Here is a 26,921-nt window from a genome sequence, read left to right on the forward strand (position 1 = left end):
TGGCTGGTAATTTAGATATGGTCATTTAGTGGACATAACCTCCAATCAATGGTTGTCCAACAGTTATCAAGTGGAGGGAACCTTCACTCAATGACTTTACACCCCATTCATTGAGTGGAGGATTCCTGAAACACACAACTAAGTGTAGAATACCAGGGTGTACCAGGAATCAAGTGGGGGTACCCTCAACTCAATCGCCAACATGTTCGCCATGGAGTGGATCAAAGATCAGCCTGAGTTGAACATGATATCAACACATTTGAAGCCTGAATACCACATGCTCACAAATTTGACATCAGACAGTCTTCCTAAAGGAACATATGGTCTGGCAATCTCCAGGGAGTGCCACACTTTCCCCCCTGGTGTATGGACTCCTTGAGGATGGTCAATTTGTATTGGTTGAAAAGCATGTTCTAATCTTTCTTGACATTTTCTGCCACAACAATGCAATGCAACAAATGGTTCTCAAGTTTTGTTGTGGTCTTTACACTTTCAACAGGTATATAGTTTGTTTTTTTTGGTTATATTCATGAGATTATCCTGATTGTTATCTCTTCTATCAGGTACTTTGGCTTGGTATTGGAGGCTCTGGTTGCTCTGTACCCCATTTATTTTTGGTTCAACCTTGAATTGTGCGCCCAACCAATAACAATCTGCAAAAATCCCAATTACAAGCCATTCAAGAATGCTTCAGGTGCCTTTGACAGATTTTTTGTCCCGGCACACGTACCTTTAGACAAACAAGCCAATTATCAAACACAAAAACACATCATTGCTCAGAATTTTCTCGCCGCAGTCAAATTCAACTTTGAATTTGTGTATGTTCTGGCCGGTTGGGAGGGTAGTGCTCACAATACTTATGTATTCACCAATGCATCTGAAAGGGCTTGATGACACCCTACCAAGCAAAATGATCAAAGAGCAAGCTATTGTGGGCCTCCGACAAGAAACAAAGAAAGAAATGTACAACTTACAACATTCAACACTTCGCAACTATGTTGAGAGAATCCTTGGGTGCTAAAGAAGAAGTTCCCTATTCTAAAAGTGCCTCCAAAAATTGAGCTGAAAAAGCAGGTCCGTCTCATCTATGCCCTTGTCATGCTTTAGAACTTCATGCGGAAACACAAGTCAGTCAAGACAATGTTCAAAGGATACACCAAGGCCAACGCAGCCGCCCATGCAGCATCTATAGCTGATCCCGATGAACCTCTGCCCTCCCCACCTCAAGAAGACACATATATGAAATTCTGGTGCAATTGATTGGAAGAAAAACTTTGGAACCAATACATCACTTACCTTTGGTCCTGTGCTTAGATCATGCTCCTTCCTTCACTTCAAACATGTTTTCTCACTTGAAATTTTTTATATTTCTTGTCTCACTGAAAGTTTTTTTCTAACTTAGAAATTATGTGGGCATTTCAGTGGTGCAAAGAGGATAGAAAAAAAAAACTGCAGTCATAGAGAGTTTCCTTGTGAAGAAAAAGATAAGGGGTGCCTGTTGTCAGAGGCACTGTCAATGTTCCCTGATTGTTTACTAAAATGAGTGTGAGATTAAAAAATGTCAGAGTTTTTCAACCATCAGGAGAAGAGAATAGAATCAACTTATCATGTTTGTAGCCACGTCTCACAGATGGATTCAGTTGATGTATGAGCAAAATTCAAGTATGTTTGTGCTTTCTTTTTGTTCTCTAAGACAGGAACAAATACAAGGAACTCAAGGTCAGCAATTGTCCCTGAGAATGACTTTGCACAGAGTTCAATGGCTTTCTTGGAGCAAGTCAAGGTTGGACTGGACTGGGCTCCCTCAATCTTCTTGGTATTTGACTTGTCTAGCTTTTTGATTGCGCTAGTCAATCCCCCCAGGCCACTCTTGATAACATTTTTTTTTGCCTTCACAAGTACGCTTCATGGAGGGTGTTGCGGTATCTGGGTCAACTTCAATGTTGCTATCTTCAGGATCCATGATCATTTCTGGTCTCTTGGCTGGTATTTTGGAAGCTGCAATTGGTGTTTGTTTGTCTGCTGCGGCCTCTTCTGCTTAGTTGACTGGGACAATTTTGGTGATTGGTGTATCATTCAAATCTAGTACATCTTCAGAGTTGGCTATCTTGCCAGTTGCAAATGTACCGCTGAAGACCTGCTGCGCAAGATTGTAGAAGCAAAAGGGTTTTTCATTGATTTTCCCAAACACACGGCGTGGGTGAGATTTGATTAGCTCATCCCATGTTTTTGTGTCTGCCGTGACTGTGTTTTTTTCTGGATCCCATCCAAACCCGCTCTGATTGCGCAAGAACTTGTAGTCAACGTAAAAATCACACAACTTGTTCTTCTGATTTTTGGTCTGTTTGTGAGAGAGTTTGATTTTGAAGTGTTGAATGAGATTATTCCTCAGGTGCGACCAACCGTGTTTGTTGAGGCCACCATTATCAACACCAAATCCTTTGCCGGTGTAATGTGCAACTAACTCAAGGAGATGTTGTTTTTGATGGTAGGTCCACAAGTGAGGAGGTGTCTTATCTTCTTTTTTTTGCAGTGGATTTCCTCTGAGTTGCTTTCTTTGCTGGAGGGTTTGTCATTTTTGTTGTGCTGCTGTTGTCTGAGTTGTTGACTGACAGATCACTGGAGAAGATTGCTGGGTCCAATGGAATGTCCATTGAGATGAGAGACAAGAGATGTGGATCAATGACCAGGAGATGTTGATCAGTGACCAATGAGATGTTGATTGGAGATGACAGACGGAGTGAGAAACAGTTTCCCAGAGTTGCAAGAAACAGGGGTACCCCTGTTTCTGAAAAAGCTTTTTTTTTGACTGGAATCTATTCTATATTTTGACCAGAAATTGGGTGCCATGGTACGTGATTCTTATTCAGAATCAATTCTCACAAAAAAAAATGAAGCTTGCGCAAGAATCAATTTTTTCTCCGCTATGTTCATCTCAACCAAAGAAATATAAACCCAAGAGGGTTGACTTGGATTTATATTTCATCACTTGAAATCACCCAAGTTTAGGCCCTGTTTGGCACCAATATAATTATAGGTGATATAATCACTGATTAATTCAATAAAAAATACAAAATTCAACATAAGCCTCCAAATTTTTTTTGTAGGCAACCTACAGTGCTGGTCTCTTCAACTGTGAACCCAGAACCAACTTATCCAGCCATCTTCAGCACCATAATACCATTATATCACTTCATATTGGTCAAAAGTGATATAATGGTATTATGGTGCTGAAGATGGCTGAATCAGTTGAATCTGATTTCAAAGTTGAAGAGACCAGCACTGTAGGTTGCCTACAAAAAAAATTTGGAGGCTTTGTGTTGAATTTTCTATTTTTTATTGAATTAATCAGCGATTATATCACCTATAATTATATCGGTGCCAAACAGGGCCTTAGATTGGTTGGGTACATCCTAGTTTAACTGGGATAAACTCAGCCCAGCCAATTATGGTGGCAGGAGCTGTTATGTTACTCTCCTCATTTTTCTGCGTTTGTGGTGCATCTTTCTTTTTGTGTGTTTTGTTTTGTTTTTGTTGTGCAGAGCGTGTTTGTAGTTAGGGATGTGATGAACATGTCTGTGACATGTTCACTTCCTGGTGTCTGAGTTCAAACTTTGAACTCAGATGATGGGGAGGCATGGCAGTCTTCTGATCCACAAAATACACCATCAAGATTCTCAGATCCTTATCCTCATCACCTCTTCAGTTACTTATCAACCCTCAAGATCCTCATCAGCATTGCTTTCCAGATCCTCAACCCCCAAAACCACCAAGTCTCACTGACATTGTTGTTCAACCCCCTTTCTCTGGTTTTTCTCAGATCTTATTCATTCTAGGACCTCACAGGAAGGCAGGCTCATCACCACTATCCCTTCAACGCACTGCCTACAGCCTGGCACCGTAGGAATTCCATAGTGTGTTGTTAAATAGTGTGTTGACTAGATGTGCAGAGACTAGAGAAAACCAGAATTCCAACAAAGTTGTAGGAGAGTTGTAAACGCAAAATCACACATTTTCATTGAAAATCACTGTCAGCCTCAGGCCAAGTCTGGGACATTAGACATAAGCCTCTCCTTCCAAGACGTTTTGTGCCTCATTGGAGAGGCTTAGTTAAGCTTTCTGTGTTATATGCTGCATATGCATCTTGACCAGGCCAAATGGATGCCCCCCTGGCCGCAGCGGGGACAAGGTAAAGATGGCACTTCATACGCGCGTACTTGCCACGAGTACAAGTACTTGGGCTGAAAATTGCGGATTTCAAACACCCGTACTTGCACCCGCACCCGCAGGGGCAAGTACCCGCGTAAAAGAGGCAAGTACTCGCAAGTACTTGCACTTTTTTCTCTCAAAAAAAACATGTATTTCATTGTAAGGGCCTAAGTATAAACTAGTCTATCTCAATCCGTGTCATCTGTGCCTTCTGCTTGTTCTTCCTCTTTAGCTCATTATTTTGTTTTTGCTTCCATTCCCGTAATACACCTCTCTTTATCTTACCATTCTTAGAATAAAAGGCAACCGTCATTCCTCTGGTAACTGATGCCGAGTTGAGACGGTGCCTTTTGAAGGTCACATAGTCACGTCCAAAACTGAAAGCGCGCTCAACATCCACAGTTGTTGCTGTGGGAGAAACAAATGATGTTAGCAACTTAGTTATGACATGATAAAAAGGATAGAAAAACTCACCAGGACAACTGAGCACATCGAGTGCCATCTGGAGAAGACCTCCATGAGTATTACCCTTGCAACGTTGCTGAATCCACCATTTGAGGGCGTTGACCGGCATTCCTTGATCGTCAAGATGCAACCTACCCGTAAGCCAAATGTTCAGGGGATCGGATGTAGTGTTTCCTAAACGAGCCTCAGAAGCGCTTCCCAGACCTGCAAGCACACCCATTGGTGCCTTAATCAAAGAAATAAATTCATCAGTCAAAGTTTAAAAAGTGAAAACACTGGGATACTCACCTTTTGGGGGATAGGTGGCGGTTCGCTGGTGGAAGTCGGCTGTGGTAATAGTTTGTAATGTGTTTCCCACATTTGGCAAGTGAGCCGGATGGATTCAACAATCCATTCAGGTTGCCATTTTGCGAGTTTAAAGTATTTGTCTTTAAACGAAGGGTGTAGAACTAGTAAATTGAGAAATTCAGCTTCGTTTCATTTCTTGGAGTTGTAGAGAAAAAGACGTACCCATAGCCACTTGGTACAATGGGGAGCAGTCAGTGAGAGTGTAGTACTTATTAGTTAACTGAAGGCCGGCTCGACATGCATTTCTCAAAGCAGGTGGGTAGTCTTGCTGCTTTTCGGAAATGGCTGTTGACAGATGACTGGTTATTTGGTCAATAAACACAACAACATGGGAGATCCGAGCAGCTCCCCGAGTTGAGACTTGGAGTGTGATTTCATAGAAAGGCTGAAGGATATCCGCGAGGTCGCCTGCTAAGTCCAGATCGTGCTTGTGAATATGGAATTTACGTGCCGTTCCGTGTCGCTTGTCTTTCTGCCAATCCAGACTTGAGCATACATGATGTTAGGAATAGAATTTTCCATGTTGAGTGAGATGGAAAAAACTCACATGGCTGCCGAACATCGGATGATACTTTTCAATTGCCCTAAGGTGGAGTTCCACCGAGTCCTCACATCTCGCTCGATGTTATGCGGCTTTGCACAATTGTGCTCCTGACAGTATTCCCTGAAAAGGGCCTTCGAGTTTGATGATTTGTTCAACTTTTGAGCAATGGCTCGGAACTGTGGTTTTTCAGTAAGGAACAGTTAGTTTTCAGTTGTACTGTAGGTTAGTAACAACAAGCGAGGATCAGTTGCTCACCTTGGCCAGCGCCTGTTTGCATGAATCAGAAGTGTATTGGTCCGATTCGTCTTCATCGCTCAACTCATTAACATCCTCGGTCTCCAATTCAATCTCATTGCTATCAATAAGGTCTTCGGCAAGCATTCCCTCTTCGTCTTCAGAATCGGACTCCCCAGATTCTTGAAGTAAACTATGGCAGGATATCAGTCATTGAGGCATTTTACTCCTATCAAGGGAGTAGACCGAAAGACCTACCTTCCAATCTCCTGATCAGATACCAATCCGTCACCATCGGATTCAGATTCTTCTATGTTAGATAACTTGTTAGTTTTATTTTGTTTGTGGCTCCCAAACGGCCGTAAGATAACCTGAGCGATGAGGTTCAGGATATGGGCAAAACAACGAATCCAATGCGCCGCGCCTTTGAATCGAGGCCATTTGAATTTCTGAATCTCCTCGATCATTGTATTGTTGTTTGAAGCATTGTCGGTTACAATGCCAAAGATCTGTAAGAAAAACAAACGGTCCGAGTTGCAGGCAAACAATAGCAATCACAGGAGAAAAAATGGGAAATTTACCTTGTCCTGAACACCAAACTTTTCCACCACACGCCGGACTGTTTCAGCTAAATAAACCCCGGTGTGACGTTCTTTTAACATAATGAAATTGAGAGGCATTGCCTCTAATTCAAATCTGCTACCATTTTCTTCAACCAAGCGATAGACAACTATTCCTAACACATCGATCCCATTTGGCGACTGCCAAGCATCAAGACCTAGATATAGAGCACCCTTGTGTTCCTAAAGTTGAAGCGATTTCAGGCGATTAAGAAAACGGTCCCCAAAAAACAGTTCAAAAACAAAACTCACTTGGAGTGATTGCTTAAGGGTCTCCTGCACTGCATTATACAACCTTCCTATGTCGCTTGATACCGTCTTTCGAGTGGGTAGGTTGTTGACAACCGTTGGGTGCATGATCGCAAGGTGTGCAGCTTTGCCAAGAGCGTAAAATGGTCGGGCGGCTTCGGCACACCAAATAGCACAAAGCTGGGGAACCTATTGAATGGTCCAGGTCAGTCTTGTCTATGGATTACTAAAAGGGATAGGAAAAGATCAGTATTACCTCTCGTGGATCGACATCGCCAGTGCCAGATACTCCCATTGAGCCTAGTTTGTGATTTTGCTCGGTGGCTTGCTTTTTCAGGCAGCCTGCCACATGCTTGGAGAGATTTGAGGGAGAGGAATCATACATTGGGCGGCTAATGAGACTTCCACACCTGATAATCACTGGATAGTCAGTATTTTTTTAGCTAAGGGGTATTGGGATACCAAGAGTCACTCACTTGATACACGGGTAAGCAAGCATTCGACGTTGGTGTTTGTCGAGTTGATCAGAGAGTTGGGGAGGCTTGAAGTATCCATATTTTGCGCTGAGAGCATTTTTGTGCACTCGCAGTGCCTTTTCTAGATATTGTAAGAGGTGAGTTTGAGTCAGTGCACTGTTTATTTCATCGGCTTGATTCTCCAGAAGTTGATTTCAGAACAACTCACCAAGCTCTTGTTCATCAGTAAGGTATTGAGCCTTTGAACTTTGGGTGTTGTCACGATCAGTACCCTCAGTAGCTGGAAGGTTGTCTTCATCATTAGAGTCGGCAACCATGTTACTATTGGCTGATTTTCCCGTTCGGATTTTCTGGCGAGGTCGTCCTTGGAGTGGTTCAGGAATGCTAGAGGCTGATGACTGAGTGGATGTAAGTCGCTTGCGGCGTCCCATGTCTTATGCTGAGTATGAGTTGGGGTGTTGACAAGGGTACTGAGGAGTCAGAGATCAGGTTACCGATTGGACCTGGGTACCCGCTGCCCTTTGCCCCCACGTGTACCCGCACGCGGGCCGAGCACGCCTCAGCGCTCGTACTGTTGGATTACGTAATCAAACAGTACGAGCGCTGAGGCGTGCTTGGCCCGCGTGCAAGTCCACCAAGCTTGGCAGGTATAGGCAAGTACTTGCCAGATTTCTTGGTGAAAAAACCAATACCCGCACCCGCACCCAGCACCCGCCGCCGGGTACTTGTGACCCCAAGCAAGTACTTGCCAACAAGTAGCGGGTACCTGCCAACAAGTACCCAAGTGCCATCATTAGGACAAGGACATTGATAAGTTTGGGTTTACATACAGCCATACTAAGAAAGCTTGGGTTTTTTAGAAGGCTTTTTGGATTTGCCAACCTATGTGCATCCAACATCAAGGGTGGACACTGCATGATATTCAGACCTGCAAGCGCAGTTGCTTACAGGATGCCACCAATCAAGCTGTTTGGTAGCAAAAAAAGAAACACACCGGCCACTGGGACTGGCGCAGCCTAACCTAGCAACTGGGGGAGTGGCATCTGGATTAAAATCAGTTGAATCATTTAATTCTGAAATCAAAATGGGGAAAAAAATTATAAAAGGAAGTAGCTGATCCTGGCTGATCCAATGTACTTGGCTGCTGTATATGCACCCTGCAAATAAGAATGAGGTGGGCATGAATATACACATTTCCAACCTAGACAGTGATTATTGGCAAATCCAACATATTTAGTTTGGGTGGAAATTCCTACCAAGGAAGCCAAGCTTTTTTGGATTGGCGGTAAATACACAGAAATACACATCTGACAAGAGCATTACTGTCATTTTGTTCAGAAGTTAAAGCTTGAGTACACGCCGGGGGTACTTCCTGGCGAGCGAGATTGTGGATACGACGCGTGACACCGGTTCCGTGAAAACCGCGTGGAATTCACTGCGCCCCACGTCGCCATCACCACCCCGTCGAAAATGGGTGGTGACAATGAGATATCCAGTCGGCTCCACCCTCCTGGGATCTCCTCGTGATAGAATCACGGTGGAGCCGACAACTGTGTAAAACAGCGCATCCTTGTGGTTCCCACAGATGGGGAATCCACGGCCGTTGCTTGGATGCCCGGTGGAGCCGATGGGAACAATTCCATGGCGTTCATGGGTTCCACGTCACACCTTTTGAGCCGTGAGAGGCGAGACTTGTGTGTTTGTTCTTAAGTCCCTCTTAAGTCCCACAACAACCAGCAGCCCTCCCACTCAACGATCATGTGTCATCCTGCAGACCCAGCCACCATCACCACCCCCGCTTCAACCAGATCGACCGATGGAAAGATATTCGAATACGAACTGTTCGTCAGGGTCCAGAAAAACGGCCAATCCGATTCGAAGATGATGCGGATGTTGTCAAAGGGTCAGGTCGTCCCCATGGAGCTAAACCTCGACAAGCTGGACTTTTCCCTGCTCAAAACCCTGGTAATCCAGCACCTAGGAAACATCATATCTCCTCATCAAATTGTGAGCCAAAAATTCTGACTCCTCCTATCTCCTCATCAAATTATGAGCCAAAAATTCTGACTCCTTCGACCTGCTGACCGTGCCATAAGCTAATCCAGTCGTCACATATCCAAATGGTTCACAACTAGTCGCAATCGAGGTACGTAGCTCAACAAGCCATTGTGATTTGAGCTGGATGCAACCATCGTCTGACGGACAAAATTTGTGCATGTCCCCCATCTTTGCCGTCTTTTTCCTAGCAATTGGAACCACAAAGAGAAAAGACAGTAGATTTCACAAGGCACCCGGGTGGCCGCTGTGCGTCTGACTTCCTGCAGCTACTTCAGCTACTTCATGTGCTGTTTCTTGTCCACCCAGCTAATACTTGAATGATTGCTTTGGTCGCAAAGACTCGGACATGTAGGTTGGGATCTGGCACACGTGCACAATTGCGTGGAAGAGAGCTCGACAGGCCACCTCGGCAATCTTTAGTATCAAAACATTCAAGGTGAGATGAACAAACACTATCCAGATACCTTTCAGCATAAAGCTTATCTCGATCTGAATTGCTTGTTTTTTTTGCTGCCATTGAATTCAAAAGACCATTATCGCCCCTTCCGCCAATAAAAGCATGGATGGGCTGCTTGATATATTGAAGTCGACTGCAAAAGCAAATCACAGCATCGACTTTTGTGACCTCTTCTTCCGGTTCACGATGGACTCCTTTGTCCAGATGACGTCAGTCGAGCTCACATCCCATTGTTTTGTAGGCATCAGAAACACATGGCTCAACTTTTTTTTGTTTTTTCTATTTCCTTTTGCTAAGCTTTGGAAAAGATTTGGGCCTTCTCGGTACCGATTATTATGACAAAGGAGAAGCATCATCGCCATCGAAACTCTCCCCAGTGTCTATTCCTTTTGCGGATGCGTTTGACTTTGCACAGGATCAGATTGACTTCAGATTCTTGGCTGTCAGAGGATGGCAGCTGATCAAGAAGCTCGTTGGTTCAATCGGAAAACGCATGAAAGCCTTGTGTTGTGTTCTGGATGACTACGCATACTCTTTAATTGATGAGCGAATGGCTAGTCTGGCTCAGTCATCCGATTGCGGAAAGAAATAAGGAGAACAGACTGATTCGTTGGGCATTTTCATGCATACTCGTGACGAGCGTGGAGGTGGAATTATCATGTTTTCATGTTTTCTTTTTTTTCCTTTTTTTCCTTTTTATGTTGTTTGTTTTCTTATCATTCCTCGTCCCAGTTCTCCTCCATGTCCCCCATGCAATGCAGTGCGTGGTACCCAGGCGGTACCACATTCTGCTGCAGATATAACCCGCGGATTTGATCCGGTCCGCGCAAGGCTAACCGAGCCACCGCACCCCCCAAAGGTGAATGCGACGGACCGGTGAGCCACGTGGAGACCACCGCTCGAGGTGTCGCTGCCTCGTGGGCTCGACCAACCCGTCGTGATCACGGGTTTTCCTCGGTGGAATCGCCGTCGGTGGTGTGGTGGGGCCGGCGTGGACCCGACCATCCCGTCGGTGCCACGAGAAATCCACGGGGAATCCACGGAGAGCCAAAAGCCCACGTGGATTCCTCGCCGTGCCCAGTTGGTGGAGACCCCGTGAACGTGTGGACCAACAGCCGCTGGTCCGACCTCGCGCACGGCCACCACGTGGAGTCCTCGTGGAATCCGCGTGATTTCCCCGTGGATGGACTCCCCGGGTGTATGCCTCAAGTTCTCGTATGTCAACTGCGAGCAGTTGTCGCAGTTTTTTTTGCAGTGACACACTCCAGACCTTCTTGGCAGACAGTCCGGGCGACTCGCTGAGTCCCGGCGCGGGTGGCTCATCGGGCCGTGTTTTTCTTGGTCTACACTCCGATACAGAATCTGACAGCGACATTGACCAAGACTTTCGTCATGCTCTTTTTATGTTCTGGTCACTCAAACACTGCGTAGCTCGGGATCCGGAACATGTGGGTAGAAATCCCTCGAGCACGCTTAACCAGGTTTCCCAAGAGCCTTGCAAGTCATCCACGAGTAATCAACTTTCTGGCTAAATAACTACTTTCTTGTTATCAAAGCGGCCGCCCCCATCATTCATTCAACTTTTCATAGAGAATACCAACACTTTCAGATGAATCACTACCTCTTTCTTTGGCACTCTTGTGCCCTTCTTGCACTCTCAGGTGTTACATTCAGCCAATCACCTAGAAATCCCTTAATCTCTCTGCCAGCAGGTTCATCCAACCAGACGAGTTTGGTGAGTTGACTTGCGGAGATGAAGAGATATATCCTTACCTAATCTCTCTGGTAATCTGCCCGTCATTCAAAAAATCAGGCAGGCTCAGATGTCCATGCGGGTGTAGCTAACACCTTCAACGTAGCTTTACACGACCCAACCGTAGCACTCGGCACGCCCGGGATGGAAATCGGAATAAATTGTCCGGCAGCAGTACGATGGAATGAAGAATACGCGAGGAATCTAACAATTCAAGGACCAACAGATGATGAAAAAGAACAAGAATGGATTGTCTCTTACATGGCCCAACATCCCGACCAAACACTATGGGAATTATTTACGAAAACACTGGGTGAAGACCTGCAGAAATGGGTCAATGGCCCTAACCCTGTCGAGAAAGCGGCAGACGGCGTTGTTCACTTTACGGCCGGTGTGATCGAGCAATTTATAACCATGATTTGGGCCGCCTTCAAGTGGGTCGTCAAGTTTCCCTTTGAATTCAAGAAGGAATGGCATCAGGTGCGTCTCGCAGTTCCTTCTGAGTTCTTTCTCAAAATCTTACCTGGATTCCCATATTTGAGGACTGTGAGAATACCGGATCAGACCCTGACCCGCAGCAACCGCAAAGGAAGCTCGCGCGGCAAAGCAAACCCCAGACCCCAGCTGCTAAGAAAGGTGAGCGTCAAGCCTCCTTTCGCAGTCCCAAACCTAACCCAGACCAGACCGGCAGCTAAAGTGTATCGCTTCGCTGACCACAGAACCTAAACCTTCATCGGTAGCCGACCCGGCCAAAGACAGAACAAAGCCAGCTCTAGAGTTCAGAACCTTGTATGTTCCCAAGATAAGATTGAACCAGACTTCCCGCAAGGCTGACTCAATCTCGTTCTTTAAACAGAACGCTCGCGGAACGACTCGGCAATAAACCGAAAGACGCCCTCCTAGACAGGATCACGAACGGTCTAACGACTGGTAAGTGATCCAATGTCCGCAGACCAGAAAAGAAAAATGTAGAAAGAACAATAGCTGATTTGAACAAACGTTGTTTGTCAAACAGACCAAAACAGCACGACAGAGCTCTGCCGCAGGGATAAAACGAAGCTCATCAATTGACTTCGACCTGCACTCGTGAGTTTAAGCACAGACAAGAGAAAAAGAAGATAGCTCGACTCATCGCTGACCATTATGGCTGCATGGTCGATAGCCAGCTTTTACAATAGATCTCCCAGCGAACCTGCACGGTACACGCCAAGCCCTCTCACTCTTGTTATCCCAGACAACCTCAACCACAACTCGAGTCTGCCTCGAGTTGCTTTCAGGTACAATAAGCGCAAACTCTTTTGTCTCTTAATTCAAGCAGTCTTGCATTATAACTTGTACTAGTTTCTGATTGTAATAAATACTTTCAGTTGCTCCAAAGTTTTCAAGGACAAAGCCCCTAAACTATCACCGATCTTTATGATTTTCATCCGTAAAACTCATAGGTCAAAAGCCTGGGTGCCAAATTGTGGGATGGTAAGCTCAGTCATCTCCTACCTATTCGAGGATCCAGTTGACCAATTAATTGTTGTTGAATTTTTCCAAAACCCATTTTTTTGAAAAATAAAAAAGGGACCAAGACAGCAGCACATCTGTTTGCCCAAAGCCCAATAAACGGACTCAAAACGGTCACTGGTGGATTATTTTTGCATCTGTTATTACATCCAGAGGAATTTACAGCAGTGTCAATCCTGCTGGTTGGTGCTGGACTTCAAGTGATTTATTGGCTGATGATTGGAATCGAGGCCCTAGGTAAGCAGATATGTTCTATGACGCCATTCCACACCCGATGAATATAATGCTCGCGGCTAAAAGGAAACAAATCTCTTGAATGACGTCCCTAATCTAGCTGGGAGTTTACCACCAAACGTAGGGAAAGGATCAATGAGTGCTCTATGGTTCCTTCATTCATTGGACGACCCACTTTTGATCCTGACACCAATTTTCACAAACACGGCTCAAGCGCTCCAGGCAGGAAAAGCCGGTATATTACTCGATGTAGCAAGTAAAGAGAATGGTGGATTTACGTCTGACGATGGAAGTAAATCCGTCACCTTACCCGCCGCAACGGTATTACCAGCCTCAAAGCAATGTCCACTTTTGCCGCCGGATCTAGGCGCGCCGCCCTTGACTTACGGCAATCTATGTCTCAGCCCAAACTCTAATAAAGTTAGAGAAATCATCTTTGGCACACCAAAGCCTTCACACGAACTGACTCGTGAAGAACAATTAGAGGCCTTTAACCACGTCCAAAAGTTCTGGTGTTGCTACGGGGACAGCAAAACGAATTCAATCCCCATTCCGGATGCTATCTTGCAGGATATTCGTGTTAGAGAACACTGGGAAGGTAAAGCCTTTTGGAAATCTGTTGACATTGACTGCCAGAAAATCTTTGATGAAAACCCCAGACCTTCCAGTGGAAGATTGACCATCGAGTTGTGATATCTAATTTATTTACAAACTAAGAGCGTTTCTCGTTTCAGTTGCAGAAATATCCACTGCTTTTGATCCATTACTGTTTATTGAACCCATTCTTTATCCTGCGCAACAGGCCAAATTTTTCCTCTCTTTGAATATTACAAATCAACAATGTTTTGAACTTTCATAACTGATAAGGTCAATCGACTTCGTTGTAATTCTGGGATCCTAACTTCTGCCACTTTTCCCTATTTCCTTTCTTACATACCACGAACTTCCTCATCAGACATCTCATCAACCTGAATCAGCTTATGCTATAGTCTGTCTGCTTTGTTGATATGGAGCTCACCCGCATACGTCCTTGCAGTCCTAGAACCCTTGCCCCCGGTAGTGCGCTGTGTCAAATAAAATTCCACTTTAAAAATTCAAAAAAGAACCCTGGCGCATAGAAGCTCCTCTCTGACAATATGGCATCTTATATTCTTGATTTCTGTCTCCTTGGGGATTATGCTTGAACACCAAGTCTTCCATCTCCTATTCATTATCCATCATTCACTTTGCTACTTGACCACATCTTGATCCTGCTTGTAAGCTGCTCAGAAACAAGCAACTCCTCATTGTTCTTCCTCAGCCTCAGTTGTGACCTCTTGGCCTCCCCTTTAAGAAGCCCTCTGAGTCGTTTCACTTTGCTCCGCCTCATCCTGTCCCGCTAGAAATATATCACAGTCGTCCAGTTACTAGCTGTAGGGTTAGCTTTACATGAGTCAGATCTTGCTGAAAAGCCGCCACCAATTACAGGGTGTCCGGGATTATACGTTCTCTGCTTGTGGTTCAATACTTTTGGTTTTGATCCCAATGGTCCATAAGTTTAGCTATGTACTATACAAGAGTGCTGTAACATTTTCTTTTTCAACAGAAATCACAACATTTCATCTACATGTAAGCATATCTCGCAACATGGCAATAAGCTAGGTTGTCAAATGAGAAAGGACCGAACGCAATAATCAAGAAGACAGCCTAGCCAGACCAATGAACCAGTAATAGCGCTAGCGATGAAGCTGTTGTGACAGGCAGCAGGGGAGTCCGGATCGAGTTTTCTGAGGAGATGTGCCAGATGAATTGCCGGTGCGACGACAGCTACAGTATAAAATGCGATTCCACAGCCATTCATGAAGCCACTGAGAGCTGTAAAGCCCACGAAGGCAGTGGAAAATCCGGCCAAGATGGGTACTGGTCGAGAGCCAAAAAGAAGGGCGGTGGATTTGACTCCAGCAAGTACATCGAATTTCTTATCCTGCTGGGCGTAGATCGTATCATACACTATCGTCCAGCATATGTTCCCCACGTACAACGGTACCGACACTTTCCAGTCCGTTTGTCCCAGTATGGCTGATGATCCAAGCAGTGCCCCCCAGTTAAACGCCAATCCTAAAGCAGAGTGGATTCAATTAATAATCTCTCTTGTACAACCGCGGGGGGTTGTGAGACAACAGATACAAGTTGAAATACCTAGTACGAGTTGTGGCCAATAGGTAATTCGTTTCATTAGAGGATAAATTATGACTAGAGAGAGCGAAGAAGCACCGAGTAGGATGCTATACATATTCAATTGGAGTAGAATAGCCAAGCCGATCGAAAGCTGAATGCCAAGCCAGCCGACCGCATTGATTGGAGAGAGTGCGCCGGAGGCTAGCGGCCTGAGTTGAGTCCGGGAAACTTTTTTATCGATCGAGCGGTCCCAGAGATCGTTGATCGTACATCCGGCACCCCGCATCACGAACGCACCCAGGCCGAAAATACAGCTTTGGGCGATCAAGAATTGCGGACTGACTGCCGCGCTCGAGGCTGCCAAGGCGAGCGACGAGCCGCATGGGAGGAAGAGTAACACGGCGCCTATAGGAGCTCGTACTCTAGACAGGGCAAGGTATGGTTCAATTCGTGCGACGAGGCTCTTCAACTTGGGTTCCTTGTGAGGTCCTCTGAATCCGATCGAGGGTATACTAGGTTCCTGATGATCACGAGTGGTGTTCGATTGGTATCGGAGAACCCATCCCTTCGCCTGGCTGGGTGATGGCCTGAATGGGGCTAGTGATCGAAATAGACTGGATACGACGACTTGTGAGGCGGGCTTGAAGACAGAAGGCTGGGGTCTGAAGGCACAGACGCTGGCTTGGAATATCCGTCTGTTGAGCAGACTGTTCATCCCGCTGGTTTGAGTGCTGTGAAATCTGAAGGAGACCCTGCAGCCTCATGTTTCTCAAAACAAATGCTCTGCCGAAACTGTCTTTCTACCTTATGAAATCATGCCTGGAATACCCATACTTGTTTTATAGATATACAACTATTTATAGCGTTCTTTTGGAACAACTTCGGCTGCCTGGCCCAATGGTCAAGGCGCCTGCCTACGATCCACAATCTGCGAGTGCGTCAGCAGGAGATTCCAGGTTCGAGCCCTGGGGCGGTCGGTCTTTTTGGTGTCGGCGGGCCACCTTTTCCGACGGCCCTCCGATAGCCGTGAACCAGAAGTTTTTCTACACGTGTCCAACCACAAGTTGTGTTTTACAATTTCTCGACAACATTGAACAAAGACCTTTAGCTCCCTTTCCGCACGAGTGCTTGTCGCATTGCGACGACTGGAGTACTGCAGGCATCACTATGACCTAGTTGACAACGCAGATGAATGAGATTGTTGGACCAAAAGTAGGATCAAGTGTTTTGATTAACCAGGAAGAAATGGCAGAAGGGCCCGAAGAAAACCATAGAAACACCTGAATTGAATGTTTTCAAGTCTTGAATCAACATAGAAAGTACAAGTCCGTCCAGACCAACCAAAAATTTACCAAAAAGCAATTGAAAACCAGAGAGAAAACCAAGCAATTCCAAGCCTAGAGAGGGCAAGAAACAACAGATGTATAAATTAAGCGAGATTATTCAGACAAACACAAGAAAGCGCAAATATATTAAGTGAAAGGAAATTATACCGTTACATATCTGTGTTGTAACAAGGGTTAAAAGAGAGTTTTACACTTGATGCACATTGTCCCTATGTTGGAAAAGAGGATCTTTCATCGTGGTCAAGTTGTCCTTATAGATGATACAATCAGAGGTCAATGGCCTTGAGGCTGTGTAGGACGGATATTTACATTGAGTTTTAAGGCAGGTAGGGAATGTAATGATATATGCGTAGCTAATCGGCTTTGTTTATCAGTGGATTAAGGTATATTTCTCAAGAAGCTGTTTTTCTTTTTCTCTTTTTCTTTTTTTTGGGGGGAGGGGGGGGGGGGGGGTTGGCAGAGTTTTTGATTCTTGAGGCCTGTTCTCAATTGGCGACATGTTTGGGCGCCCGCCCGCTAGGTAAAGATTTCCCCGATTCTCTTCGTCTTCCCTAATAATCTTGCTAGGCCGAGTGGTAGTCCCCTTTTTCGACTTCTTTCATTCATATATGATCGGCGACTTGCGAGAATCGCAGCGGGTTTGATCGAAGAGAAAGACGGGCTTTTTCTGACGGCCACCGTTTTTCATTAACTTTTGGTTCTCGCCATATGTGAAGCTTTTGGCCCTCGCAGAAAACGCGTTTTCGCGTGTGCGGAACTGGTTTAGATCCGTGTGTCGATCACTCCGATGGCTGGGATCGTCCATACCAACATAGGTTCCTTCACAATGCTGAGGAGAATGGGCAAAGTATCTCGCAAATCCGCCTTCTAAGATGTATACCTCAGGATAGTGTAGAGCAGGGTAGTGAGACATGTTGATGTGTCGATCTTGTTCACGAAGGTATTTAGCACTGGGCGTTCACATAACAGAAAATAGTCAGCCTATGGGACCGCCGAAAAAGAGATAGGGATACACCTTACACAGTCGGCGCCCTCTTGGCGGAGTATTCGCAATGGAACACAAGCACCACTTTCTTATTTTGCCCAGTCGAATCTGTTTTTCCGGATTCGCTCGGCGGAGGAACATCATTTTTTCCGCCTCTGAAAATTTCTCCTTGCAAGAGCATGTTGTCTGCGAGTTTCTTGTCTTGAATATTGATGGCTGTTCGAATGTGCCCACCTTCGTATTCGTATCCAAACCGACAGTCGATGACGATCTTTTGAGATATGCTTTGATCATAGAGCCCTTCTAAAAGTCGGTCCATGGTGTCGGGGGAGATACGCATTAAACCGTCGTTGGATACCTTGTGACAGGGCAGGATCTTTCCAGCACGTTCTTTCTCACTAAACGCCATACCCACTGGGCTCTCAACGTTCGAGCCCAAAGTGGCAACGAGAGGTCTTTTAGGACTTTGGGAAGCCATGGTGATATCAAAGGTTGGAGGAGCCAGGGAGGTCAAGGTACCAGCTCCAGATGTTTTACGAGCGGGGTTAAGTCTGTAATCATTGTGGCTGGTGCTCCTGTTTGGACGGATTGGGCTTTCGGTGTACTTGGGCCAAGTGCTACTGACGAGAGGTGGGCGAGACGCCTTATGAGAGATGCGGGCAGCGGGAGAGCAGTCGAAACCTAAACTGATGTCGAGCTCCGATTCTTCGTCATCTTCATCTGGGTCGGTCACCATGCTATCACCCTGTAGCATGAAATTGAGGTCTCCCTCGGTCGCTGCAAAACTGATGGCACGGCGGCTCTTGGAAGCCGGTCTTCCAAACACATCTCGCGGACGGTTCGAACCCGTGTTGGCAGTCGAGGTCGATTGGTGGCGGCTGAAGAGCGTCGCGCTGCTCTGCACGACACCCAGTATAGGGCGCCGAAGGGCAGTTCCATGTCTATTTGCTGCTCCCATGTTACTGGGGCCGTAAGGCTGAAGACGAGTGGATGGAGGCAAGTTTACGGAGGGGATGTGAGACTTGGAAGCAGGGAAACGGAAGCCGGATAAAGAGCGTTCAGAAACCTTGCGACCAATTATCTTGGCAGCCGCTTTCACACTAGGACTGATGATTTCACTCGGGGAAGAAGGCGGCTCGAATGGTGAAAAGGAGCGGGACGGTTCGCCATATAGACGTGTGGTAGCACCAAATGATCGATTAGCGTGAGACGACCCAATCCGCGACAATTCCATAGGACTTGAGACGTGCGATTGAGAACCTAATTTGCGATCATTGCGGCGGCAGCTGCTGGGACACGAAGAGGAATGGGCACTCTCTTCGTCCTCGTCTGAGCGGCTTCGTTTGCCGGTACTACTTTGACTAGTAGAGCGCGATTTCCGCCGGCAAACGCATAGACCCGTTGGCTGGTCATCGAAATCCATTTTAGTGCCAAGGCTATCGCAATGATGCGGTTGGTGATAGCTGGGAGAGTCGATATCCATATAATCGCTGGTTCGAGCCATGGGGCGCGGTGACTGAATTAACGATCTCGTTGACGAGAAAAGTCAACGCGTTGCGAAATTTTTGTGGGAGGACCAGAAGCCTTGTGAGAGGTGGAGAAAGGTGTAGAACGTGATGTGGAAGCAGCTGGGGGACGCGAGTGCTGGCAGGTTTTGACGATTTGACGGGACTCAAGGGGCGTCAGGATATTGTAGAAATCTGAGTTCTCTGCAAGCGTGGAGGCGCCGTGCATGAGCCTAGTCTCAAACTCAATAAGGACTTCCTCTGACCCCCCCGTCTGGCCCAGCTCCACAGGTTCGCGTGTGTAACGGGGCCCTCACAGAGTATGTGGACAGGGCACGAGGATGCGAGAAGATGGTGATGAAAATGTTTTGTTATGTATTGTATTCGATGGGGGAAATGATTTAATAAACCTCCCTAGAATGATACAGTTTTCATGTACAGCATACAAGATCGGAGCGCTCGAAATAATGAACAAGAATCACTATACTACGGAAAGATTTGGGCTCCTTCGGGCTGACAGCCCGACGAGAACGCTCCACAGGTCGGGCTGCCGTGCGAATGGGGGTCAGCATTTCGCCGGGGAGGCACGATGGTCAGTCCGCCGTACCTCTTGAGGTCAAGAGGCACGGCGGCATGACCATGGTCATCTGTCTGCCGGTCTGTTGCCGGGTGGCCACCCGGCGGCGGCAGGCTGACCACGAAGGCCGGTCAGCCTCCCGATCCCCGACCTCTTTGACAGCCGGCAGGCTGATCACGAGGAGTATGATGCTGTATGATGGTCAGCCGCCACTAGATCTCCGACCTCTTTGTAGCTGGCAGGCTGCCCGCGAAAAGTACAAATGACGGTTAGCCGCCCTATCCTCGACCTTCTTGATAGGCGGAAGGCTGGCCGCGCACAGTGTGACAGGTTTCATTTTCAAACATATTCATCCACATAGTGCATCAAGCCTCCTAGATCAACAGTGTGTTGAACTCTGGTAACCCAGCTGACTTTAAGAGAGATGAATTATCACATAGTGGGATCTATTGGGATGTTTTAAACATGTCAAATTTCTTCACTTGAATCTCAATTGAAAAATGAAAAAGAATTGGCATATCCTGAAGCAATAGAATTGAATTGGTTCTGAATCAAAGAGAGAATAATGCAAACATGAGAGCCCTACATCGGAAGCTTCATAATATCTTGAGGTGTCATGACATTTTTGAACACAAGGAAAGCATGACACCCCTATGTGGGGGAAACTACAAAAAGACTTTAGGGGCCTTGGAGTGCGGGGTCATCGACACTGACACACATTTGGCACGCTGAATAAAATACCCAGCGTCAGCTTCTGATCATCACCAAATATAAGCCAGGTTATGATTGTTGCTTACAGGTGTAACTGACACAACCACCGGTGCAGGTGTAAGTTTTGTCATTGCCGTCGGTGCAAACTAAATCAAATTAGAAAAGAAAAGAAACACGTTTTAGTTTTTTGTTGCTCTTGAAGGGGTCACTAAGTTTTAGGGATTGAAACACACCATTCTTGATAGGGTCAGTGCTATTACCAAAAAAGTAATTGTTGGTGCAGGTAACTTGAGGGGTGGTGGTTGTCCCAGTTTTTGTGGTATTGGGCCCAGTGATAATCAACTCGACACATGTGTTGCAGACTAGTAGATTTGAATTTGCGTCAGGTTTAAAACCAGCTTTTGGAAGAGAAAGAAGTATGAAAGACGCGGTAGAATAACTTACCCGGATGGTTTCCACATGAGCCGATGTCACATAAACCATCAACACTTCCAGCGGGTCCTTTGCAAGCAGCCTCGGTGGGGATAGTGGAATCTAGGCAGAGAAGTTGAATCCAGCTCAGTTGATGAATTGATGGGAGTTTAGTGAAACTTTGAGTGAAATAAAGACATACAGTTCCCGCTAGCGGCAGCCTTGGTGTCGTTCGACGACAAGGCTGCAACATCGGCCTCCGAGAAGGGTAAGAAGGCCTGAGTGCAATTCATAGGCTTCAAGTTGGGTTGTTTGCCACCAGGAGCAGCAGCTCGAGCAGCTGAGGCAGTTTTGGCATTAGTAGCGGCAGTAGAACTAGCAGGTGCATCGGCGTTGATACCGTAGGCCATGAAGATAACGGCGGCTAAGTAAGTAACCTGCATTTTTAATATTTGAGTGATCAAGAAAAGCTATAAAAGATAGTAGGTAATAGTAGTACTGGTAAGTGCAATAGTGGATATTTATATTTTCGCTGTTCAAGCCGATTGTGATTGAAGGAAGATGAACTGTATGTGTGGTGATGAGGAGGAGGAAAAGTTGAAAGGCTATCAAACGCAGACCTTTTATATTCGCATCTCACTGGCGCAGGACACTCGAGACCTTCAGCACAAACCACATTCCACCTCGCCATAAGATGTATGACGGCCTGCGCAAAGCGCTTGCCTCCCGGACTATTTTCGTAACGAGTGTTGAGGAGGTAGCTGGAGGCTCCAGCGAAGTAAAATTACTTCATTCGCAGTACTCGTACACCCTCCTTCGATGATGGAGGGATTCATGTATGGCTTGGCTTTCCATCTTGCCAAGTTTTATTTTTTCGTTGTGCCACGTGAGACACTGGGAACCACCTCTATGAAGCTCGCCAACTAAAAAAACCAAGGAATCGTACAGCTTAGCTGATTCAGGTCTCAACGATCTGACCCATGTTGTCACAGCGGCCCGAAAGTTGGCATACCCATTGCTCTTATTCTTGATGCTTGTTCCCCGAAACAGTGGTCTTTTGCAAACACAACTAATGCAAATAGCCTTGGGAATAGCAAGATCGGCTGGGCGAGAAGGGGTTTCTGTTGTCCGTGTCGGTCGAGCTTGTCAGAGGGAGCCCTCCCCGACGATCCATGAATTTACATATTTATGTATTTAAGTCCGGTTTGTACTGGATGGCCGGTGAGGATTGACTCTACCGTTACGGCGACCGGGGCCCAGCAGTGGACTGGATTGACCAGAGCTACAAAAATATAGTTACCACACCTGTACCGAATCGCCCCCAAAACTTGGATGGAGGACGCGGGCCAAACCAGCACTTGCCAACAGGGTCCATACCAAAAGCGAAACACATTTTTGAGCTTGGCAGAATTGACGGGCTGACGCGGCTGAGGTTTTTGGCAAGTCAATTTTTTATTCTGTCACATCCATATTCCGGAAACGCCCTACTAACCAACAGAGGGAAGTGCTGGTGCAAATGGAAGCCTTCCTAATTTTTGCGGAGAAATCAGCTAGTCCCAGAGGCTGCAGAATCGACTCCGTAGCCCCTACGGATTCGAAGGGAAGTCGCCCGATTGTCTGGCAGGATTCCAATTCGGAACCCGCAGATTCAGCAAAAGTTGGACTCAATCAGACCTTATAATATATGGTCTTCGGACAAAGGAAGCTCTGACAGATTCAGGAGTCGGAGAGAGCAGGACAAGCAGTGGGATCTGACTCTGAGCCTCTTGATGAGCAAGTGGAAGGCAGAAGTTGCAATCAGTTCAGGCCTACACTAATTTACATATAAGCACTACAGGATTAGTTGGATACAGAAGAAATGAACACTATTGAGACACTATTTTTAAACAAGAGATACAAGACTGCTGAGAGCTTCAGTACAGTTGGTGGCAGAGAATCAATGTCTTGAGAGAATCATGAGGACCTGTTTGTCGTCGATGTGGTGTGTCTTGGTGTCCTTGGGGGTGCTCTTTTCGTTGCAAGTGCTCAAGATGCTGTTGACAGCCTTCTGGAGGATGTGGTCCGGGCTATGTCCAGCAAAATAAACACGGTCAGCATTCTTGCAGGCTTTCGGGCAGATGGAGGTTGCGGATGCTTACATGGCTTTTGCGACTACTTTGTCCTTGGAATTGTGGAGAGACAGCTGGAACCAGAAAATGAAAGTCGTCAGTGGACGGTCTCTAGAGCGCGCACGACAGTGTCACGGTGGGACATACTTGGCAGCTTCCATTGGAAGCAGAGTGTAGGCTCTTCTCGCGCAAAGTTTGAGCGGCCCTGTTGAAAGAAGGATGCAAGAGAACAAGGTCAGTTGACAATGATACAGTGAGATAAAGGACGGCGATCGGCGTACTTCAGACATTGCGATTTGGAGAACACTTCAGAGACGCCTTTGCTGCTGGTGCAGGTGACACTGTCGGCGGAGGTTCGACGCAAGAGGTGGTCGGCATCGAGGTGGATCGCCCGACGACTGACGGAATGGGTGGCTTCCTGCTCGGAGGCCTTTGCGAAGAAGCCGCCCATGCCGAGGGCCATGTTCATCGGGAAGAACGCACCCCCGAAGCAGGCGCCGCCCATCGACCAGGCCAAACTGTTGATCCATGGGGATCCAAACATGCCCAGTCCCATCCCGCCCAACGAGTAAAAGCTATTGTACATCCCTCCGAATCCTCCAAGCCATTTCGCATCCACGTCTTCGTTCTTCGCCCCGCTTACTTCTTCCGCACGCGACGCGGCGACGAGTACAGAGAGAAGGGTGATGAGGTGGGCTAAGGAGACCATCTTAAATTGGGACGGAGGGGATGATTTTGGATTGGAGTGGGTAAGACTGGAGTTGATTTGTAGTGAGGCTGGAATGTCGGTGCGGTGGATTGGATGATGATGGGAGAGACACTGAGGCCAAAAACGAGCCCGTTTTATACCTTCAATTGGTGCTGCTTTTTTGACGAGGCTGTGATCCACGCCATGGAAGCAAGTCCGCTTGCTTGCTGAAAATTCCGGTCTTTGCACCTAGTAGATAGGCACACCGCTGGCACCCGGTGTTACTTGGATATCGGGGGCATTTTTCAAGCTGGGTGTGAAAAACGGCAGCCCACTATTAGATGGAAGATCCCATGACAAGTGAAAATTTACATACTCTCTTTGTGCCTTCCACGGACAGAAGCCCATTGATGAACATAGTCATCACGAAAAAACGTGCCGGGTTAAATGCAAATTTTCCCTGCGGAGGTGACCGGTCGAAACACAGCTTTAAAAGCGGGATATGAAACATTGTTGGCATGGAATCGGCCAACTCCCATGCCCACGCCGCTGGCATATGCAATGTGGGCATGTGAATGACGTCGAGGAGGTGCTGGCCATATATGTTTGAAACCAGTGTTATGGCCTGGTGTTATACCTCTCCGGGGGAGAGTTGATGCCCGCTACAATCGTGTAGTTGGGTGGTACCTATTGAGACTATGGGGACACAAACTCTGTAGATTCCGTGTAGAACTCTCCTCCGCCCGGGATTGTCCCGGGAAGAGGAGTATGGTTCGTGCTGCGGCGAGTCACGGAGATGCCTGTGACATCTATGTCACAACACCCCCCTCTCGCCGCAGACGCCAACATACGTACAAGCAGAGGGGAGGATGAATCCAACCTAAACAATTCTCCTTTTGGAGAAATCCCCATGGTTATCGGACTGAAAAAAAATGTATTTACATACTGATTAAGTACGTCTGCTGACTATCCCAGGTGCCCGAGCTCCCACCCAGCTGTGGGCGGACCTCATCCAGTATGACCGATGCAAATCGCCGGCGCTTGTATTGGTCATGGGGGAAGTACCCCTTATGCCCCCCTGCTCAATGACTGGAACAAAAATTACATCAAGGGGATTTGTTTTTTCTCCTCTTGATGACCGGTTGGGGCCAGCCATCGAAGACATAGTGAGTTGTTCTCAAAGGCCAGCTGCCAGGTCGTTGAAGGCAGTGTGCACCCGTGTCAATGACCGGCCAGTACCTTTGATCCGGTCTCTAAGAGCAGGTACACACTCCCTTCGATGACCGGAACAGACGGGCCATCGAGCTCCCTTTGATGACCGGAACAGACGGGCCATCGAGGGGAGTGTGTACCTCCTCTTGATGGCTGGCTATTGAGTAGAGTGCGTTGCTCTCAATGACCTGTACAAATGCCGGCCATGGAGAGGGCATTTTGCACTCCTCTCAATGGCCAGATGTACAAGAAATTAGACGGTACACATCCAACATTGAGAGGTCAGCCTTGATGACCGGTACGGACCAGCTACCCGGCCATCAAGCAATATGTGAGGAGTACTTCTTCCCCTCAATAACCGGTCCGTTCCAGCAGTTAAACTGTGTTCCCGCTTGCCGGGGAGGCTACTGCCAATGGGCAGCCGGTGATGATGCCTTGCCAACGGCAGCATGCGCTCATCCAATTACCTACCTGGGTTTTTTAGTTGTACATAATTTTTTTAGCCCTTTGTGCAAATCAACAACCATATTCATTTATGATTGTTTAGGCTACATTCAGGTTCGCCAAGCAGAGGAGAAAGAAAAATATGAAGATGATAAAAGAAGGCAAAAGAGAGAAAGAATGGAGACAAGAAAAATAAGAAGAGCTCAATATGAAAACATCATTCATCACATAGAACTAGGCCACACAATTTTGCAAAAAGTTCTGGACCTAAGCTTTTTGTGAAGATATCAGTGATTTGATCTTTCGTACTTACCCAGTGCAACTCCGTTTTCTTTTGAAATAGAGCTTCATTAGTGATGTAAAAATCCCTTTCAGAATGTCTTGTCCTTTTGTTAGAAGCATCATCAGTAGACACCTTGATTGCAGACTGATTGTCACAATGTAGATGTCCAAGAAAATCTACGCAAAGGACATCGCGTGATAAATGTCTTACCCAAAGTGTCTGCCGCGTAGCAACACCAAGAGCCATGTATTCCGCATGGCAGGTTGACAAGGCAACCGTTGCTTGTCTTTGGGCAACCCACAGAACCGGACAGTTCAAAAAAGAGATATACGCACCATAAGCCAATTGTCCAAATTCACCTCCCCAGGATGCATCACAAAAAGTCTTGAGGGGTCGGTTGTCAGTCTTTGGGAATAGACACAGCTCCTTGTCCGCTGTTCCGGCGACGTACCCTATAAGATGTTTCAAACCTTTCCAGTGAGCCCTGCCAGGTTTGGCCGCAAAATGTGCCAGGTAGTTGACAGCAAAACAAATGTCTGGTCTCGTCCCAATAGCAAGATAGCTGAGCGTTGTGGTGCTCCATTCCAAACCATAAGTAGTATTTTATTGCTTTCTTTTACAATATATTCATCATTACATTGCCCATTTCTCCATAACCCTTCACAAATACCTCATTATTATTGCATATTCAGATTCTACATCAAATTTCACATATAGTCACTCATACATAGTATACTCTTATCTTCAATGGTTCAATAGTTATAGAGGATATAAGACTTACAGATAATCTACAGTCTTCATTAGTTACAATACTCAATTCATTAGTAACTTACTGGAATCATTACAGTACATCCCTTTTACATAATTACTTTCACATACTAAACCCTTTACATACATTCCTCATTATGTACTATGGCTATTGTACACATTACATCATTAGATCTGTGCTTACCTCTTTCAGTAGTGCTCATCATTACAAGTTGTTACTATGTTCTCATCACTTTTCCCCATTAGTACATTCTTTTATTCCCATAACCAGCATTCCCTTTTCAGCATTGCTCATCATTACATACTGTTACTATGTTCACATCACTCTTCCTCATTTGTACAACCTTCATTCTCATAGCCAGAACTCTTCATTGTCTGTGCTCATCCCTCCTTACTATAAGAATTGTCTTCCCCCCCCTCACTTGTACCTCATGCAGAGAAATATATACAGAATTTATAGATAATTTTGGATACAGAAATTATAAGTTCCCCACTCTCATCAATCCTCCATCTCTCTTACCCTCAGTAGTCAGTAGTTAAAGCTCATAGTACTAGCTCCTAAGATCA

The 26,921-nt window shown here is 46.3% G+C and overlaps 6 protein-coding genes across 6 annotated transcripts; 2 read left to right on the forward strand and 4 right to left on the reverse strand.

The window, feature by feature from the left end:
• Positions 1-8,903: 8,903 nt before the first annotated feature.
• PtA15_7A669 (uncharacterized protein) lies at positions 8,904-10,252 on the forward strand (the record flags this gene model as incomplete). The annotated part of the gene is made up of 8 exons (XM_053171299.1): positions 8,904-9,048; positions 9,120-9,152; positions 9,242-9,291; positions 9,392-9,449; positions 9,542-9,551; positions 9,624-9,639; positions 9,733-9,869; positions 9,958-10,252. The coding sequence occupies 8 exons, from the start codon at positions 8,904-8,906 to the stop codon at positions 10,250-10,252; spliced, it is 744 nt and encodes a 247-aa protein (XP_053022495.1).
• A 1,017-nt stretch (positions 10,253-11,269) lies between these two features.
• On the forward strand, positions 11,270-13,852 carry PtA15_7A670 (uncharacterized protein; the record flags this gene model as incomplete). The annotated part of the gene is made up of 5 exons (XM_053171301.1): positions 11,270-11,395; positions 11,474-11,893; positions 12,856-12,886; positions 12,983-13,162; positions 13,260-13,852. 5 exons carry the CDS (start codon positions 11,270-11,272, stop codon positions 13,850-13,852), a joined length of 1,350 nt encoding a protein of 449 aa, XP_053022496.1.
• Positions 13,853-14,804: 952 nt separating this feature from the next.
• PtA15_7A671 (uncharacterized protein) lies at positions 14,805-16,031 on the reverse strand (the record flags this gene model as incomplete). Its single annotated transcript, XM_053171302.1, has 2 exons — positions 14,805-15,256; positions 15,338-16,031. The coding sequence occupies 2 exons, from the start codon at positions 16,029-16,031 to the stop codon at positions 14,805-14,807; spliced, it is 1,146 nt and encodes a 381-aa protein (XP_053022497.1).
• Positions 16,032-17,260: 1,229 nt separating this feature from the next.
• Positions 17,261-17,575, reverse strand: PtA15_7A672 (uncharacterized protein; the record flags this gene model as incomplete). The annotated part of the gene is made up of 1 exon (XM_053171303.1): positions 17,261-17,575. One exon carries the CDS (start codon positions 17,573-17,575, stop codon positions 17,261-17,263), a length of 315 nt encoding a protein of 104 aa, XP_053022498.1.
• Positions 17,576-17,678: 103 nt separating this feature from the next.
• PtA15_7A673 (uncharacterized protein) lies at positions 17,679-19,151 on the reverse strand (the record flags this gene model as incomplete). Its single annotated transcript, XM_053171304.1, has 1 exon — positions 17,679-19,151. The coding sequence occupies one exon, from the start codon at positions 19,149-19,151 to the stop codon at positions 17,679-17,681; it is 1,473 nt and encodes a 490-aa protein (XP_053022499.1).
• Positions 19,152-20,407: 1,256 nt separating this feature from the next.
• Positions 20,408-21,261, reverse strand: PtA15_7A674 (uncharacterized protein; the record flags this gene model as incomplete). Its single annotated transcript, XM_053171305.1, has 5 exons — positions 20,408-20,457; positions 20,527-20,586; positions 20,674-20,802; positions 20,885-20,974; positions 21,054-21,261. 5 exons carry the CDS (start codon positions 21,259-21,261, stop codon positions 20,408-20,410), a joined length of 537 nt encoding a protein of 178 aa, XP_053022500.1.
• Positions 21,262-26,921: the final 5,660 nt, after the last annotated feature.

This window comes from Puccinia triticina, chromosome 7A (assembly GCF_026914185.1).
Source record: "Puccinia triticina chromosome 7A, complete sequence".
Lineage (NCBI taxonomy): Eukaryota > Fungi > Basidiomycota > Pucciniomycetes > Pucciniales > Pucciniaceae > Puccinia > Puccinia triticina.